This window comes from Canis lupus, chromosome 7 (genome assembly GCF_048164855.1).
Source record: "Canis lupus baileyi chromosome 7, mCanLup2.hap1, whole genome shotgun sequence".
NCBI classification, from domain to species: domain Eukaryota; kingdom Metazoa; phylum Chordata; class Mammalia; order Carnivora; family Canidae; genus Canis; species Canis lupus.
Genome location: NC_132844.1, coordinates 51,191,351 through 51,211,658, shown reverse-complemented (window position 1 = coordinate 51,211,658; position 20,308 = coordinate 51,191,351). Strand labels below are relative to the sequence as shown.

General features: G+C 39.1%; 1 protein-coding gene across 4 annotated transcripts in view; it reads left to right on the top strand.

The window, feature by feature from the left end:
• LRRC1 (leucine rich repeat containing 1) overlaps window positions 1-20,308 on the top strand; it is a 129,736-nt gene that overhangs the window by 70,750 nt on the left and 38,678 nt on the right. For all 4 annotated transcript variants that reach the window (XM_072832627.1, XM_072832630.1, XM_072832629.1 and 1 more), the window contains exons 3-4: window positions 10,121-10,199; window positions 14,300-14,389. In XM_072832627.1, the coding sequence (XP_072688728.1) occupies window positions 10,121-10,199; window positions 14,300-14,389 (169 nt within the window). The remainder of the gene's footprint in view (window positions 1-10,120; window positions 10,200-14,299; window positions 14,390-20,308) is intronic.

Here is a 20,308-nt window from a genome sequence, read left to right as displayed (position 1 = left end):
GCTTGCTTTCTCCTCAGATTGTGCATCCACCCCCACCCCTGTGTGACATGCTTGCCAAGTGATATCTCAGAACCACAGGCTTGTGTTTCTGCCTCCTCTTTCTCTCCATATTCATTTCCCCAGGCATCTCTTATTCTAGCCTGTTTGGAGCTGATCAGATCTGACTGTCTAGATCCTCAGTAACTACTTCAAGGTCTTCCTCAGCCCTGAGGCAGATGGACTAGAATTTCAAAGCTCTGCTCTTCTACATATCAGCAGAGTCATCTTGGACAATTTAGTTAATGTTCCAAAGCCTGCTTCAGCATCTGTTAATAGGACTACCAACTCAGTATTTGTTGTAAGGATTAGAGATGATGCATGCAAAGTGCCGTTTGCATATGTGGTACATGTGAGGCCCTAAAGATGGTGGCTCTTCTTATTTGTAGACAGTCATGTGGTATAGCAGGATTGGAGGGGAGTAGTTCTTCTTTTTCAGAGACATACCTGTCCCTTTTCCTGATCTTGAGCCTGTCCTCTGCTTTTTCTCTGAACGCTTGACTTTTCACTTGTGGCTAGCTAAGGTGGCAGTGACAACAACCATTAAGGTAACTAAGTTCAAAAGAGGCTTCTTGAGTCAGGCTGTCAGGTAACAATTTCAAATCCTCATCTAAAGCAGTGGTATTGTGCTATAAAATATGAAGTGTTTGTATGGTTGAAAGGAGGGCTCTGTGTATGTGTACTATGTACACACATGCACTGCTATGGTGGTGAGCTGGAGCATGTCAGCTAGGCACTGGCCAGGGTGAGCCATGGCCCTCATTTTCTTTATTTTATTTAAATTCAATTAATTAACATAGAGTGTAGTATTCATTTCAGAGTTAGAGTTTAGTGATTCATCAGTTGCCTATAACACCCAGTGTTCATTACATCAAGTGCCCTCCTTAATGCTCATCCCCCAGTTACCCCATCCCCCCATTCACCTTCCCTCCAGCAACCCTCAGTTAAGAATCTAGTGATTTGTCTCCTCTGATTTCATCTTATTTTTCCCTCCCTTCCCTCATGATCCTGTTTTGTTTCTTAAATTACAGATGAATGGATAAAGAAGATGCAATAAATATATGCACACATATACATACAATGGAATATTACTCAGCCATCAAAAAAAACATGGCACTCATTTTCTTACCAGGATTCTTTAGTGTCTGGGAAATTCAGTATATGAGCAAGACCATTAATCCACTAAATTAATTCTTTTCTCACAGGAGGAGACCAGTTAGACGGGAAGATCAAGTTCCTTATAATTTTGTATTTTTCTCTTGTGTCATCCTCAGTATTTAAGATTGTTAAATATAGCAGGTGTTAATGTTGATAACACCTGCTATATTTTGATAGTATAAATGTTGATAGTTTCCATGAGAGGGAAAACCCAGGTGGACTCACCTGTAGGTCATGTCTTATACATTATAAGTTTTCCCTTTGTAGACTAGAAATACAAATGTAATTAAACTCTGGGGCAGCCCCGGTGGCACAGCGGTTTGGTGCCACCTGCAGCCCAGGGCGTGATCCTGGAGACCCTGGATCAAGTCCCACGTCAGGCTCTCTGTATGATGCCTGCTTCTCCCTCTGCCTGTGTCTCTGCCTCTCTCTGTCTCTATGAATAAATAAATAAAATCTTAAAAAAAAAAAACTCTGATGGGCAGTTGTTCATCTGGAACAAGTCTTGAAGTGGATTATTAAATGTCAGTGCAGAGTTTAGGTAAGGTTAGCAGTCTCTGATGTCCATGTGGATGCTTGTGAATTGCTGGTTCTTGTTAGGGTTGCTTCTGTCCTGGATTTCTCTGCAGGGCAGTTCACAGGGTGGCTTTCTCTGTGATGGTTCCTTTTGTTTATGCTGCATTATTTTTTCTTTGTCTCTGATTTGGTTTAACATTGGTTGATGTGATATTGAGGTACTGTCTTCAGATTCTTGATGATCGATGCAATTACACGATTCTTTGTCTAAGATTGGATATGAATAAGACTTATTTAAAGACTCAGTTCTTTCTCTTTTGACAAAAGTTCTTGATGACATCCCCCCCCCCCCCAGTCTGAAATTTATGTTGGGGGTGAAAGGAGGGCAAGAAAACACATGCCTCAGACTCTTTAAGCTGATATAAAAAAGTAACCCCTGCTCAAAACCAGTCAGTGCCACTTGAGGAGAATTGCTTTTTCCTCCCTGCTTTTAGTCATCTCCACTTCGGTACTTTACCAAGTTATCCTGTACATTATCTCATTTTACCTCTCAGTAGCCCTGGTTGGTGGATGAGGCAGGTAATCTGAACATCCCCTTTCTGAGGGACCCGAGGCTCAGAGCAGTGGATGTTTACCTTTGTTAAGTGAGTATGCTGGCCCTGGGATCTCTCTTCTGATCCAGGCCCAGTGCGGTGAATAAGGAAGTATTGTTGAACGCCCTCCTGTTAAAGACCTACATTGTGGTAAATGCTGGGGAGCCAGTGGGGGACATTGTAGATCTGATCCCTGAGCTAGTTAGCAGAGGACACATCTATTAGGGAACCGAGGTATTGAGTAAGTGTTTATAGCTAATTGCCGTTGAGCAAAATGCTTACAGGGAGAAGTATGGAGCACTGTGGGAGGCCCAAGAGGCTCAAGTCTACTTGAGGAGATTCAAGGAAGGTTTAATAGAAATTTTGTGACACTATATTGCCTTTTTGTCCGTGGTGCTGGTTAATTCTTTCTCTTACCTAGTAGGAGCTACATTAAGCAAGGCATAATGAAGAAAATTTTAATATTGTGTACGTAATCAAATACTGTACTTAGTTTTGGTACTGTAATCATAGCCAAAAGTTGTTCAAGGTTAGACATACCACAGGATTAAATTAATTAGTTAATTAATTTATTTTTAAAAGATTTTATTTATTTATTCATGAGAGAGAGAGAGAGAGAGAGAGAGAGAGGCAAAGACACAGGCAGAGGGAGAAGCAGGCTCCACACAGGGATCCCGATGCGGGACTCGATCCCGGGACTCCAGGATCATGCTCTGGGCTGAAGGCAGGCGCTAAACTGCTGAGCCACCCAGGGATCCCCACAGGATTAGATTTAAAGCTGCGTCTTTGTTACTTCAATATTTTTTATTATGTTATCTTGAAAATGGATTATTTGGTTTTGTTTAATCAAAGAATTTGGTAAGCAGAATGTTTGAAACTGTCATATGCTGTCAGACAGGCTGGTACACTTTTCCTCCTGGCTCCCTTCCGTTGAGTTTCTGAAGATTCAGAGGCAGTGCTATCTTTGGCTTTCTGCAAGCCGTGCTCATCGGCGGCTTTTGGCCCTAGGGCAGTCGGGTTGGAGTTTTGCGGTTTCTCTTGACCTCACACGTTTTTTTTTTAGAGACAAGACAAGCTAATGGCGAGGAGCACAGGCTCTGGGGGGACAAGGCCTACGTTCAGAACCTGACCCTTCTGCTTACTGGCCAAGTGTAAACTTGGCCAGGCCCTTACCTCTGCGGTGCCTCCCTTCCTCCTTCGGAGAACCTTCCTGGTTATCGGGAAGACTTACAGGAGTTTGTTTGTGCAAAGTGCTTAGGAGTGTGTGTGACACTTCTAAGTGCTTAGTAAAGGCTCAGCGACTATGGCTGTTTTTCAATCACAAGTTTCATAAAGGGTCCTTAGAGTGCAGCACGCCTGGAACCAGGGAAAGAAACTGCTCCACGCTTGGCGCGAATCCAGTCCTCTGACCTTGCTAGCACCTTGTACTAACGAAGCCAACACAGCCACCTTGCTGTACAGCTAGTCGTGCTGATGCAATAAGTGTAGATGATTGCTTGCAGAGCTCTTGCTCCATTTTCAAAAATAAAATTTCAACTTACTAAATTGTCTCATGATATCCCCAGAAGTGTAAAATGTTATTCTTTGCAATTTTACAGAAAGACAAATTAATAGATGGGGGTAATCATTTGATTTCTTTAAGCATTCCTACTCTTCTTCAACTTCATATATCTAAATGCTGTCAAGATGAATTAGATAATCCTAGAGAATAGCCACAAAAATACCTAAGACTTCTGTTTTGTTTAGCGTTTTATGGTGCCATCAGTGGAGAGAACCTAGTATTCTAACTTATTAACATCAGATAGGTCTTGAACCCAGAAAGAAAAGAGATGCTATTTATATAGAACAAGAAATGCCAGTGAGTAATTGATTTATCCTGAAAGAACTTGTGCAATGTATAGGGCTACTGTCAAAACAGGTTGTCTGTGAGCAGTCCTCCATGAAAGGAAATGCCCTGGAAGTTTGCAAACTCACACATGCTTAGAAGGAACCGGAGATGTCCACCAGTCCAATCTATCTCCATCAAAAGAGGGTCCAAAAATGGCAATAGCTTTTCAGGAAAGGGTGTGGTCCACCATGAGGATTCTGGGCATGTGGGAAGAGAGCCCTCATTCCCCACAGAAGAATGTGGACTAAGCCTCTGTATTTGTGGGGGCAGGGAAATGGGGAAGTTAGAATCCCAGCTTGGCGTGTTACAAATGGATGTCCATAAAAGACTATGAGTGCCAGGAAGGGCAGGGGATGTCTTTTTAAATCACTTTTTAAGTGATAATATCTGTGGTAAAAGCTATATTCTGTCTCAGAAGCCCTGGGGCTAATGGTGCCAGCGTGCCTGGTGGTATTGAAGATATTTTGCACTGACAGAGTTTAGGAGTAATTATCCATTTCCTGTATACAGGCAGTAGTAATGGTCATATTGGTAAACTACAGATTAGCTAGTTTTACTTTTTAAGCACAATTGCATCTCACTAATTTGAAGCAATTCTAATCCAGAAATAATGATGGCTTACTTAGAGTGGGTCCAAATTAAAGGCTGTCTTAAGAAAGTTGTAGGGAAAAGGTTACTTAATTTTATAATCATTCTCAGACATTTTGTAAATTATCAAATTTTATGCTCTTATTCTTAGACATAGAAGAGACAAAGCCAGTTTGAATTAATGAAAAATATGATTAAAAATTTTTGTTTGTTTCGCCTTCTATAGAAGCTCTAACTCAACTGAATGCTGGCAAGTAGAAGTTTTGGGATATATTCCTTAATGAGTAGATAAAAATTTTATTATTTCTAATATTTTTATGTAAATATATGTTTCTTCAGAAGCTAATCATTACTACTTCTCAGATAGTTAAAACAATGGCAAAAGCCCTCTAAATCCTCTCTTCTCTATTAATACTACTCTTCTTCGGATTATTTGGGGTTGAATGAAAACCAGTGGTCCTCTCTACTGATCGCACTCAAATATTAATGAAAGAGGTCAGAGGGCCATTCATGCTACTCTGCTTTATCCTTAGGACAGCCCTAAGCCAGAGGTGATTATCCCCTCTTTATAAAAGAGGAAACTCCTTGTCTACCAAATTAATTGTAAATAGCTCAACCTGACATTTGGTAATCTGTTATCAAGAGATCGCTTCAGCCTTCTCTCCGTTTACTCCCATGTTGATATCCTGAAGTTCATACTGTACTGTCTCTCCTCAGGGCTTACCTTCTCACTGCATTCAGCATGCCATTTGTGCCTGGGTTTCTCCTCTTATTTAGTTGGTCAAAGTGTAAATGTCCTTTGTCTAATTTTCTCTGAACTTGTGCAACACCGAAGGTATGATGTGCTGGCATTAATTTTTTTTAAAAATATGTCTGTTAGTGACCCATTTTACAGATAAGGAAAATAAGGCACAGGCAGGTTAAGTAGTTTGCCTGAGGGCTCAAACCTGCCAACCCCCCCCCCCCCCAACAATGATGCAGATTGCTCTTACAGCTCTTTGGATTTGATAGAAGACAAATTGAATACAGGTAGAGACCATTTAAGAGGATATTCTAGTCATCTAGATGATTGAAGCCTGAACTAAGTTGAAAACAATAGATGTAGACAGAAAAAGATGGCCAGGAACAATAATTAGAGAATATGAGAAGGATTTCAAAATTGAATGTAAGAATTGGTGATGAAGGGTGGTGGTGAAGATTCAAATTAGTTTTTTAAAGAGGTTGATAGTCAACCTAGGTTTCATTGAGAAGGTGTTATTTATATATATTTTTTCATATGTTTACTCTCAAACCTCATATTTGTCCTGAGCAAAAAATTTAAGGATCAAAGGGGATTTCAGTTGGGAATAACCTGTAAGCTTTATATTCCCGTTGTCAGAGATCTGGCACTAAGCAGTTTTCTTACTGGTAAAATGAAGATAACACTAACTTGATGGGGATATTTCATGACTCAAATGAGAGAGCACTTGTGCTTGCAGGGGCTTAGTAATGGTAGCTTCTCATCCATTTATTTGTCACCTGTATACTGCTTAAGTTCACTACTGTGTCAGCTGTAGGGAAACTGACCGATGAGACCCACAAGGTCTTTCTTTCCAATGAGCACAGAGTTTTATAAGGGAGATTGACTGTCAACAATTATTAAAACTGTCACAGATCTCACAAAGGTGAAGCCTGAGGATGGAGGAATCCAGCTTCATCTTGGGATCCATAGAAGGTGTCCCTGAGTATGACATTTCAGCTGGGTATTTAAGGCTGAGTAGATGTTTTCTGTCCTTAATTTTTTATGCTAATATTTTTAATAACCTAAAGCAAATTAGTACTCAGGACTCTTCAAACCACACCATTGCCATCCTTGTCTATAGCTTTTTTTTTTTTTTAAGATTGTATTTATTTATTCATGAGAGACACAGAGAGAGACAGAGACACAGGCAAAGGGAGAAAGAAGCAGGCTCCAAGCAGGGAGCCCTATGTGGGACTCCATCCCAGGACTCCAGGACCACGCCCCAAGCTGAAGGCAGGTGCTTTAACCGCTGAGCCACCCAGGTGTTCCTCTTGTCTATAGCTTCTATTTGTACAAGCAAATACATTCTTTTTCTTCCAAGTTCAGAGTGTGCATATGGTGGAAAGAAATGGTCCTGGGAGTCAGGAGACCTGTGTTCTGTTTGCTCATCTGCTGCTTCTCTGTGTATACAAGCAGGTTATCCTAAGGAGGGAATGCCTTCCTTACATAGGACCAGATTTTACACCAGCTCTGTGTGGACTGAGTCCAGCCATGTTATTCTCTGGCTGTTGCTTTTGTTCCTCTCAAATCTCCGGATTGCAGACCAGCCCTGACCAGAGTTTCTCATAGCTACTTTTCATAAGTTCCCTTGACAGGCCCATCTTCCCAGGCTTTGGTGATGTTTCTAGTGCTCTGAGGAATATTAAAGATGGGTACCAAATGGATATACCTTTCTTCTTTCTCTTTTCCTTGCTTTTTTTGTTTGTTTGTTTTTTGGGTAGAGCAGCACGTTGCTGTAAAATTTATATTTCTGTGTCTGACTTGATCTTATTTGACACTTGTGAGGCAACTGGCATGATATGTGCACCTCTTTCCTCAATCTTATAAGAACTGCTCACCAAGGGATGCTTGGGTGGCTCAGTGGTTGAGTTCCTTCAGTTCAGGTCATGATCCCCACAAGGAGCCTGCTTCTCTCTCTGCATATGTCTCTGTCTTTCTCTGTGTTTCTCTCATGAATAAATAAATAAAATATTAAAACAAAACAAAACTGCTTACCAGACCTGAAGAAGTGGCAAAAGAGGGACTGTCATGGCATGCACAGGACAACCAGCACCTTTCAGGCCAAAGCAAGCCATGGCATGTTATTGCCTCACTTGCCTGGATAGATAGCCATGCTTGTTCTATAATGGATTTATGTATGTTCATTCATTCTTAAGCACGACCGTGCTGTGATCTCAGTATGGGAAGGTCAGGCACTCAGTGGAATAGGCCTGTAATGATGAGGAAGTTATTTCCTTTCTCTGAGAGTTAGTGTCCATTTTTTTTTTTTTTACAACAGAAGTTAAAATAATTTATGTTGAAGTGAAATAAGATAATATATCTAAAAGGGCCTACCAGTGTATTTGTACCTCAGGACCCATAAATGCTTATGTGTTTTAAGAATCCATTCCAGACTCAAGTGTGTGTGTGTGTGTGTGTGTGTGTGTGTGTGTTGCTATTGTATTTATGCAACTAGGATCATTGTGTTTGTTCTTGTCTTACATGACCATGCAAGGCAGAAAATGGTGTAACAAGAATGTTAATTAAATCAAATTTAAATGATTTTGGCTTTTAAGTTTGAACTTAAAGCATTTTAAAAGTAGCTTCTGATTGGTTTGCGTTTGCTAGACCAGGGCATCCATTTTCCCCCTTATTTTCTCCCTTCTTCCTGCCACCCCCAGTTGAGAAATATTCGGTATGTTTTGGCCCAGCTTGCATTTGTAGAACTAGTAGAAGAAACAGAATGAGACCAGGAGAACTTTTTCTATTTTAGGCCTTAATATGTCCTAAATAAATATATCCTTGAAATTAAATGCTATGAAATAAACCTTTAAAGCCCTAAAAGCTGTAACCCCACATTTCCTACCAAGGGAAAGAGGAATATAACAATTTTGGTCATTTCAAAATCACAATATTTAGTGATCAGTAAGCCTAGGGAAAAATATTCAGTCTCATTAGTAATAAAAGAATATAAAAATGTTGCCAGACTGTTTTTACCAATAATATTAGCAGGCTATTCTCTTAAGAGAGAGTGCAGGTTGGGGGGAGGGGCATAGAGAGAAGGAGAATGTTAAGCAGGCTCCATTCCCAGCTTGGAGCCTGATGCTGGGCTTGATCTCATGACTCCAAGATCATGACTTGAGCCAAAACCAAGAATCGGACACTTAACCTTGAGCCACCTAGGTGCCCCAATATTGGCAGTTTTTAAAAGTAAGAAAAAGAAAGGAGGAGAGATGTTGAATTAGGTACCTTGTGATGGCTGATGGGAATATAAATAGGTATAACTTGCCTTCCTCTAAGATAATTTAATAGTATTTATCGAGGACTGTAGAGTGGTTAATGCCTTCAACACAGTAATTACAATTCTGGAAGCTTAGCCTAAGGAAATAATCAGAAATGGATATAAATATAACATCAAGAACTTGGAAACAACCTAAATGTCTAACAATGAGGGATCGATTAAATGAAGTATAAAAATGTATGCAGTGGGTTTTCTGCCATTAAAAATGGTGAACTATTTGGACAAATAAAGGTGGGGAAAAGTTTGTAAAATAATATACAGTGGAAAAAAACCCAAATCAGCATGAATCTAGTATTTTCAAATATAATCTATTTATATATACTGTGTATGTACATGTGTATGATGACAATGAAAAAAATATATCAGAGTAAAACATTATGTCTAGGTGATGGAAATGTTGGTGGTTTTTATTTTCTTCTTGGCAGTTTTTTGTACTTTCCAAAGTGTTACATTTATAATCAGAAGAAGAAAGTCCACAATTTAAAAATGCACACTCTAGAATACTGTGTCCTGATACAACTATGTGAAAATAGTGAGAATTATGAGAATGCCATCAGTGACTTTTTGATAGGATGATGAGACCTAGTGGTAGGTTTTCTTCCCCACTTTTATTGAGAAATAATTGACATTCATCATTATATAAGTTGGAGGTATGCAGTATGATGGTTTGATTTGCATATATCACAAAATGATCACCACAAGAGACTCTGCTAACATCTCTCATTTCATATAGATACAATAAAAGAAATGAAAAAAATTTTCTCCTGGTGATAAGAACTCATAGGATTTATCCCTCTGCCAATTTTCAAATATACTATAGAGCGATGTTAGCTATAGGCATCATGTTGTATGTTACATCCCTAATACTTACCTGTCTTAAAACTGGAAGTTTATACCTTTGACTACCTTCATCCAATTTTTCCCTGTTTTGTACCCACAAGTCTGACCTCTTCCCATGTGTTGTTTAGGGGTTTGTTTTTAAGATTCCACAGCATATGTTGTTTGTCTCTTTCTGACTTATTTCACTTGGTATAATGCCTTCAGGGTCCATCCATGTGTGTTGGGTTTTTAATATTTTTTTCTTCAATGTGCTTCTACTAAGATATCTTCTATTAGGAAAGCAAATATAAAATAAATGTAGAAAGATACTTTAGAAATCTATGCCACATTTGGACAGAGGTAGTACTTACTAGATAATCTCTTGTGACTGGTCCATCTTGAGGATGGTAAAAACTATAATCAATGGTGGTAAATGATAGATGTTTTCTTTGTTCCTACAGATATTCCTGAAATTCCAGAAAGCATCTCATTCTGTAAAGCACTACAGATAGCTGACTTCAGCGGAAACCCACTGACTAGGTAACCTTTCTGCTTGCTTTTCTGTCTATAGTACTAAGGATATCTTTTTTAAGAACCAAGCCATGAACACAACCTGGTCACCCATCGTGGAGGTACCTAGAGGGATGGCTATCTTTATCTTTATCATGATTGGCCTTCACAGATATTTATTTATAAATTGCACTGTGCAATGAAAGACATACTGTGCTATTGATGGAACATTGAAAGGATATTGGTAGCAAATGAGGGGAGGCACAGTGGAATATATAAAACAGGAATGAGGAGTACATTTCTGAAGCAGTAGGAAGCACTGAAATGGTTCATAAATCCGCTACCAATTATCTTGTCTTATGGGATAAGACTGAGTTCTAAACTCCCAGAGAGCTTACCCTCTAGCTATCCAAGGAAAAGTCCTAATAAGGGATATTTTTTCCACTCCAGTAATGAAACATACTTACTATCTCAGATCTCCTCCAACTCTCCCTTTAAAACAAACAAACAAACACTCTACAGGCACCACTATTTCCTTACAGCAATAGCTATGAGGATTTCTTTGGGATTATTCCTCCACATAAAGAAGCCATCTATCACTGTTTTACTACTAGTTCCAATCTTGCTCCTTCTAGTATGACACAGCACACTGCCTGGGGGCATAGCTGAGTGGCACTGTTGTGAGCCTCTTCTGGTGGCTCCTTACTGAGTCATGAGGCCACTCATCACTGGCTTCCAGGTACCTATGTTGCCAGGTTAGCTGAATTGTTGCCCACCTGGCAATGCAGAGACAGTCTTCAGGAAGAGTTCCAGAGGTATATCTAGGCCAGGTGGGTCCATATCTATGATTTCTAGGCTCTGTAAGCAACCTCAGAAGAAATGTACTCTTCCCTTCTGTTCTTTTTTTTTTTTTTTTTTTTAAGCATGTAGGAAAATTGAGATGAGATTAAAATTTAGGATACATATCACCCATTGCTTGGGTCTTTCTGGGTATGGAGTGCTAGGGAATGTTTATGTAGTATTGTTTTTCCCATATCTGCTATTTTGAAGAAGTAAATATGTTTTATTTTTTTTTTGTAAATATGTTTTATAAAATATTTTTTTATTTTCATCTTTTAAATTTCAGTGACTATGTTACTAATAACATCGTTTTTATGAAAAATAGTAACTCTAGTAAGTTCTAACTCATCACTGCCCTCAAGTCTTGTTTTCTTTCTTAACCATCATCCAGTTATCCCTCTTCTTCAAACCTTTCCGTAGTTCCCTGTTCCTTAAGATAAAGCCCTAGCTCCTCCAGGTGTTATGCAGCCTCCCATGCCCTGTATCTGAACTTGGCCTGTCTTTCCATGTTCATTGCCCTTGGTTGCCTTTGTCAGATGTCATGCCCTGCTGTTATAAAGTGCTCATAGGTCATTTATTTTACTCTCTGCTCTTTCTGCATTCCTGTGTACAGGTGTACATTCAGCTGGGCTTTCTTAAAGTACATACCAAAGGCTTTCTTTGGAAAGCCTTTACTTACTCCCCATATTCCCCCCTGCTAGGCTTCCGATGTTCTATGCATACTTTTCTCATAACCCTTAAAATTTACATTTAAGTTATCACTCTGACCAAGACTTCCCAATTAGACTGAGAAAGTTAACTTACCTTCCTCTGTATTTATCTCCAGCTATACCTTAATTTCTGGAAATGGAGTAAGTACTCCATAAGTGTTTGTTGAACTGAACTAAGCTATTTATCCTTAAGGCAGCTTGTAGGGTTAGGCAGCTGGGAAATACTCATTATGCTGCCCTGGAGGTTTTACGTGTGTGTGTGTTTTGTTTTTTGTTTTTTAGACATTCAATTGCTTAATCTCTTTTTCTACCTCTTCAGTTTTCCTTTTCTAATGCCTGCTGACACATGACTTTAGCATTATCTCAAAACTCTCTGGACCAGAACACACCCACAATGTAAAAAAACTGTTTCCTCAGTTTTTACCCTGACTTCATATTTGGGAGGTTTCTTACAAGTAAAGCCATTTTGATTTGGCAGGTGCATTCCTTTTAAGAATTAAGATGACTTATCTGTGAGTTGAAAAGACCTGAAAAATTATTGAGTTTGACCTAATTATTTTACGGCTGAAGAAACAAGACTGAGAGGTTAAATGACCTCCTGAGATGATGCAACCTCTGAGCAGTAGCTCAGAATAAAATTCCCTTCTCCCAGCCTGAAGTCTGCACTTTCTCCTCATGCACACCAGTTTGGCTCTTAATGCTATAATAGCTAATAAAAAAAAAAAAAAAAAAAAAGGAAGTCAGCCATGTAAAAATACATTTTCCATATATTTAAGATCAGTTAGGCTAGTTTTTTTTTTTTTTTTAAGATTTTATTTATTCATGAGATACAGAGAGAGAGAGAGGCAGACACATAGGCAGAGAAAGAAGCAGACTCCATGCAAGGAGCCCAATGTGGGACTCGATCCTGGGACTCCAGGATCATACCATAGGCTGAAGGCAGGTGCTCAACTGCTCAGCCGCCCAGGCATCCCAGTTTAGCTAGTTTTCAAATTATAAAGTGGTATGTACTTTAAGGTGTGAACTCAGGCAACACACAAAGTTGCATCTTTTTGAGTATAAAAAAAAAAAAAAATCTTACCTCTGTTACACTATGGAAGAGGTTTCAACTTGGTCGAAACCACTCCTGAGAACGTATTTCAGTGATAATAAAATCCTACCTAAAACTCTCATCTTACAGGCCCTGGGTTTGCTTTTGAAGTTTGAAGTTACCTATATTTTATGTCAAACAGTAACCTAGATTTTGGTTTTTAAAAAAGGAACTTAAAAAAATTAATTAAAAAAAAAAAGGAACTTAGAGGGATGCCTGGGTAGCTCAGTGGCTGAGTGTCTGCCTTTGGCTCAGGGCACGATCCCGGGGTCCTGGGATAGAGTCCCACAAGGGGCTCCCCATAGGGAGCCTGCTTCTATCTCTGTCTGTGTCTCATGAATAAATAAATAATAAATAATTTTTTAAAAGGAATTTGGAAAGAGGAAAAATGAAAGATTCGAGTGGAGACTATCACTAAAGCAAGAACTCTCCACTCCCCCCACCAAAAAAAAAAAAAAAGAGTCATGTGTTCTGTTATCTGTATCAGTAGATTTAGGTATAAAGATCTTTGGCATTTTATTTTATTTTATTTTTTTTTTTTAATTTTTTTTATTTATTTATGATAGTCACAGAGAGAGAGAGAGGCAGAGACATAGGCCGAGGGAGAAGCAGGCTCCATGCACCGGGAGCCTGATGTGGGATTCGATCCCGGGTCTCCAGGATCGCGCCCTGGGCCAAAGGCAGGCGCCAAACCTCTGCGCCACCCAGGGATCCCGGCATTTTAGATGCAATTAAATCTTTTTAACTTTAGTTTTCTTTTTCCTTCGGTTACTGAAGGTAACCATAAAAATATTGAAAATGAACTTTCTTTGGAAGTTTTTGAATACTTTTATTTGAAACCTCATTCTTCAGTAGAGTTTAAGGGAAGTATAAAAAATTTCCTTTTATGTAGAATATAGTGAAACATATAATTATCTCAAGTGACTGGCATCTTAAATCAAGTTAAAAGAAAAATATTGAGAAAGTAGCAATTGCTGTCAATTGATCAATTCTAAATAATCCATAGCTTTATCCTGGGTCTTATAATCTACAGAAAAAAATTATTAAGTTTCTGTCCTGTGTTTTATTATAATCTTGTGGGCAAAACTTTCTCTTTGTTTTCTGCTGATCAATAAGGTATTTTAACTCAAAGACACTTGCAACTACAGCAACTATTTGTCTTTTTTTCTTCCATGAGGCACTGGGCAGTGCCACAGCATCTTTTCTCCTTTATTCTGAGAGCTTCCATATCTTTCCTCTGTAATTATTTCTGGATCACCCTGACAAGCATTTATCATGTCTCTCTACTTCTGGGAAACCGAATCTTGGTTTTTTTCCTTATCAATGTCTTCTATCTAGGCAGACAAGACAAACATGCCTTTTATAATGTAATTTTTAAGAGGTTATTTTAATTAGCATATGGGATAAATCATTATATTTATGTCTAGTATACACTGTATGTGTGCTTTTCTTTTTCAGTTAATGACATTTTGTTGTCATTGCTGTTTCAGACTTCCAGAAAGCTTTCCTGAATTACAGAATTTGACATGTCTTTCTGTAAATGACATCTCACTGCAGTCCCTGCCTGAAAATATTGGCAAGTAAGTTTTTATGTGATGAGGTTTGTGTATATCAGAGTGAAAGAGTAGAGTGTCAACTCTAGCCTCCCTCTCTTTTACAGCTTTTATTTTTCTACTCAGAAAGCCTTTTATCCAATCTTGAACCTCACCCTCAAGAAAGATCTTAGCTGGACTCCAGTATTTTTTGCTTTCAGTTGCCCCTACATTTTAATGGTGAAAAAGGATAATGCTACTTGTTATAAGTAAAAAACCTAATTTGTTTGGATGTGTTCTTTAGACCTATGGATTCCAAAGTAGTTAACTTAAGCAAAGTAGCCCTGGTCATACATACTGTTAGAAACTAGCATTCTCAGTGATTTTATTGAAAACTTGGAGTAAGTACCCCTGGACAACCATGGTGTCTGCCAGTATGTGTGTATCACAGACCTGAGAAGAGTGGGTGGGAATGGTGTGTCTGGAGAGCAGGTGTGGAATTGGGAGACAGATGGGGTGAGATGGGCACATTTCCACGTTCCTGGCTTAGAGGTCGGGGAGGATGGCCATGGCAAGAAATAAAAATGCTCTCTTACTCATTCCCTCATATGAATTAATTGAATTATCTTAGCAGATCTTTTCCATATCTCCAGAACATACAGTGGGTTAAGTCAGGCTGATGGCTCGTAAAAGCAAAAGCCCAACATGGTCGGCCAATGCTAGTGGACCGGTGTGCTCTAGTATCATAAAAGATTTCCCTTGCTTTTACCTGTCCTGCCTGAGTTCTAAGACAAAACAGAAACTTCATTTTTTGAGAACTGCAGTGTATCTGACACATGTCTGTTCCACAGAGGGTCTCTTTCCAGAAGTCTGTGGAAGTAGACTATTTTTCGCAGACAACTTTTCCCCCTCCTCTGCAGGCGGAAGACAACCGGCTGACCCATTTCAGCCGGCAAGTTCATGCTTTTCTGAGATGCAAGCTGTTTAAACATTTTGCCAGTAGACTTGCTGATACATATTTGTGTCCTTAGTGTCTCAGGAGGGGAAGGAGACAGGAAGCCCCCAGTACACCCTGAGTTTCTGGTATCTACTGCAGAAGGAACAATAATGTCTTACTGTGGATTTCATGACGTACCACCTTTGCCGTGTCAGGATTCATATATTTCTAATGAATATAATAGCCATTTGAATACCTAAACTGACCCCCCTTTCTCCTCTTCCTTCTCAGGAGTCTCTGGAATCTAACTCCCTTGATACCCTCCTTCCCGTTCTTTCTCAGCCTACCACTGCCCATGTGTTCACCCTTTCTATCCCCTGATTCATGTGTGTTTTTTTTTTAAGCCGAATACTTTGAGAGAAAGTATATTCTTATTAAACAAAAGTGCTCCTCTCACTCCCCACTGCATTGTTTTAACGGAAAATGTTACTTAATAATCATTTTAGAATAAATTACCTATCTTTTATTCCATTTTTTTCTGTTAGTACCTGTAACTGTTTTTGTCAATGTTTAGGATTTCTTGTGTATCTGCATATTCTGTCAGTAATAAGGGTAGTGTTCTTTTTTTGTTTTGATTTTAGACTGAATCATCTTGTGTTACTATTATAGCCTTACGTATAATGATTGCTTCCAAAATAAACTGTCACTCTGAACTTGAACCCTGTGGTGTATCATCACCCAGGAAATAAGAATATGGGGCAGATAAGTGAATCAACTGATTCCTATTAGGTCCATTTATGAAAATAAATGGGAAATAGGGAGTTTTCTGTTCTGATTATTATTTTTTTAACCAAAACAAAAGACTCTGATTTCCTCTGATTTCTGCCTGTTGAATTCAAGATTTATGCACACTAAAGTAACGAGTTTTCACTTAGTAGAAAGAAACAAAAAACAGACTCTTTGAGAGTATGGGGCACCTGTAGTTTCCTAGACCATGCTGGAAAGACCATTGAAATAGTTAAAATGGTGATGAATTGTTGAGGAAATAGCATATATGCATAAGTATACTACATTTTAAGCAAGTCATTATTTGAAACTTATGAACTTTCCTAATGAAAACAATTTTTCACTTTCCCAGAGGATTCCCAAATGGTTTCTTTAGAGCACCAAACCAAATATTTAGTAACCAAACAACTACTCAGAGATAGTATGGTTTTGTAAATAGAGCACAAACATTTGATATTCCAAAAACATTTGAAAAGAACACAAAATGGCTATCTGAATGATCCTACTTACTATTATCTTTGTTGATTCTCAAGTGGGAGTTGTTGTAGAAATTAACTCTGCTTATTTGGTCAAATGACTCAGCACCTCAGGGTCTGCCTTTTGAAAATGGGACCTCAATTTCTCTTTTTGGCACCTAGCACAGTACTTGGCATCAACTAGGAAAGCTATGGATTCATCAAAGACATGAGCCCCCTCATGATGGGCAGAAGTGTCCAGCCTAGAGGAGAGAGTGAAGCCTTATCTAAGGCAAGCCAACTGCAGTGCCTCAAAGCTGGGACCACCAGTGGGCATCTGTCCCATAGTGTGTTTGGTTTGTCGATGGTCAGGTAATTGGAAGAGTTTGATGGCTGGTGGTGAAGTTGGAACCGGAGCATGACTCTTCTGGTTCCAGTCCCATATTTCCATTACTCCACACACTGCCACTGAGTTTTCACTTGCTACTTGCCTTTTGTCACTGAAAACCCAGCTTTGCAAAGATTTGATGTCCTTGAAGGAATGTCATGCTGTCTGGTGTGGAAACCTAACGATCCGAGCTTGCAGTTCACATGGTGTCTAACAGATGTTGAGGACTGCTGTGTCTCTGTCAAGTGTAGAGTATTCTATGGTGCTCCTGTGAGTTGACTGCTGCTTCCCTGGGTGGCTCAATGCACAATAGCCATAAACAGTTGTCCCCCTGAATCCCTGAGGGCACTATTATGAATATTGGGGAGTTCAGGGCTTCAGCCACTGGTGTGTGGGAGGAAGCCAGCATCACACAGGTGGTCATGCTTTTGAGGGGCTGCAAAGCACTTCAGTTCATACCCTACACTACATGGCTACACGCCAGGTACCATCAGTATGGTTACTTTAATAAAGTGAGTCTCTCAAATAGAATCCTCATAATACTTTGCAACGCGATGAGGAATAATCATGAAAGTCTTTTGAACCACGGAGGAGTATACTGGTTACCTCATGCAAAATCACACATTTTTCTCTTACAGAAAAGTTAGAATGTCCCAGATTTGCTCACCCTTTTCTGTGATGGCACATCAGCACATACCTTGGCCTTCAAAGTAAAGGTGATATTTAACAATGAGTGAGAAACTAACTCACCTTCAGTAGATTTTGTTTTTAGAACCCTTTTGTTAAAAATACAGAAACATAGCAACTTCTGATGAGTCTTCATAAAGAAGTGATTGATGTCAGGGAAGGTGGTGATTTATCAACAGAATTTCAACAAAGACCTTACCATAAGCAGAGGAAATTCTCCTTCCTTCCTTCCTTCCTTCCTTCCTTCCTTCCTTCCTTCCTTCCTTCCTTCCTTCCTTCCTTCCTTCCTTCCTTCCTTCCTTCACTAATTTATAGCAGCAAAGAGGAATTTATTGTATAGATATAGGGTGTTTCACAGAGCCCAAAGGCAGAAATGCATCTGGGTCTCAGGAAGGAACTGGAATCAGAAGGTGGAAAGCTGTCAGTAAGTGTCTTCCATCTCTCATGGTGGCTTTTCTCTGTAATTCTCCTTTGCTCTCCTCCTCCTCCTCCTCCTCCTCCTCCTCCTCCTTTTTTTTTTTTTTTTTTGCATATTTTTTTAGTGGAGTGCAATTTGCCAACATATAGTATAACTTCTTAAAAACTAGTATGACAATTTAATAAATACAACTGAGAATATAGTTCTTGAATCAGTGCAACTGAATATAGTTCTTGAATCAGTGCAACTTGTGAAGAACTTTTTTCACCTATTATACCAGTATTAAAACAATTTAGAATCAGTTGTTTTGTCCCCAAATGTAAAACAAAGGATTTGCTACATAATACAGTGCTCTTACTATTGAGAGCCCAGAAAATTTTTGTATTTTTAACAAAATATTTTTAAGTGCTTTACATTTTCTTAAAAATATTAAAAAGTACATCTACGGGGACGCCTGGGTGGCTCAGCAGTTGAGCGTCTGCCTTTGGCTCAGGGTGTGATCCCAGATCCTGGCATCAAGTCCCACATCAGGCTCCCTGTGAGGAGGTTGCTTCTCTCTCTGTCTTTGTCTTTGTCTCTCATGGATAAATAAATAAAATCTTAAAAAAATAATTAAAAAGTACAATATATCTGTGTATTTTAAAAACAAATCTCTAAAAAGTAAAATACATCTGTGTATTTTAAAAATAAATGTGACAATTACAAAGATATACTCTTAAGTGTGTTAGGACTACCAGTCTGGAAGAGAATGTTTGGTAGTCAGTTAAGCTGACCAGTGGTTCTTAAATTCTGCTTTTTCAGGTCCCTAGGGGTTCCAGTGAAGACTGGAGAGTGAGAAACAGTGCTCCATTGGGTGGTCTCTGCTGATCCTTGTTTGTGCCAGCACAGATCTATTATTAGCTTTTTAATTTTTTTGTATTGATGTTGCATATAATATTTGCTTTTAAAAAAGTCTGCAGCAAAAAAAAAAAAGTCTGCAACAAATAATTTTCAAGTTAAGTTTGGAGACCACTATTTCAGATGCTCAGTAATACTATATTGTACACACTGTGGAGGTTTTACCATGACGTAGACCCACCAAGCTCTACTCAAACTGAATGCAAAGCTTCAAAGCCTTTCGTGACAGTGAACTTTAAAATTTTTTTTGTCTCCTGTCTTTACCAACTGACCAAGGTTTGACCTCACTAAATGATTGAAATTCTACCTCTTTTGTCAAGCCTTCTCCAATGACGAGAAGAAGTGAAGTAGATCCTCAACGCACAGGTTCCCTGACCGACATTTTACTGCCCACACAATAAGTGCATTAGTCCTTTATCTGTACACAGAAGTTTAGTTGTTCAGTGTTCAAGTGTTTGTACCTCCCAATTTATACCCCAAAAGTGGGAGAGTCTTTGGTTGTTAAACTCTCTTCATGTCTGTACCAACCCTGGTGTTGCCCTGGCCTATAGAATGAGTATGTGTGACCAGGAACAGAGTGTTATCTCCTTCATTCTGCTGGCTTCCAATATGACACTGTAGGCAAACCCAGTAAAGCTTTGTGAGGGCCACATTGGCCTATTCCTATACAGTCACTTTTCTGGCTTAATGCTATATGATTAATTAAAGAAACAACAGTGGAAACAAAAAACAAAACCTATTTCCATTACTCTGAAACCTTCTAATGAAGACTAATTATTGTCCATTAATATTGCTTAATTTCCCTGGTAAAGGACCCATTAGGGAAAGATTTAAATATGTATTTTTAGGGGGAAAAAACCTCACCAGAAGAACTGATAAGCTTCTTCCTTTTAAGATTTTTTGTGTGTATGTATGTATATGTTTAGAGCAGAAGCAGTGGGGGTGGGGTGGAAGGATGGGGTTGGGGGAGACAGAGAGAGAGAGAGAGGATATATTGAGCAGACTCTACACTGAGCGTAGAACCCCTGGATGTAGGGCTTGATCTCAGGGCCCTGAGATCGTGTCCTGAGCCACAATCAAGAGTCAGACACTTATCCAACTGAGCCACCCAGGTGCCTCAAGCTTCTTCCTTTGAATGTCAGTTCTGACATTTATCACATTTCCTTTTCTGCTCTTGTTGTCAGAAAGCTCATAGCTAATTCTGATGATCATTGAGATAGAGCAGTTGTATTAATATCCATGTGCTAAAGAAAACTAAGGAATTGGAGGAGCCATGTTGCTGATACTTACAAGTGGATGGGTACTTTGTTAGGCACATACACTGTGGTCTGTATAGCATGCCTACTCATGGTCATTGTTAACCATCCTGAGTTTCATTACCTTTGTCTGTGAAATGGGG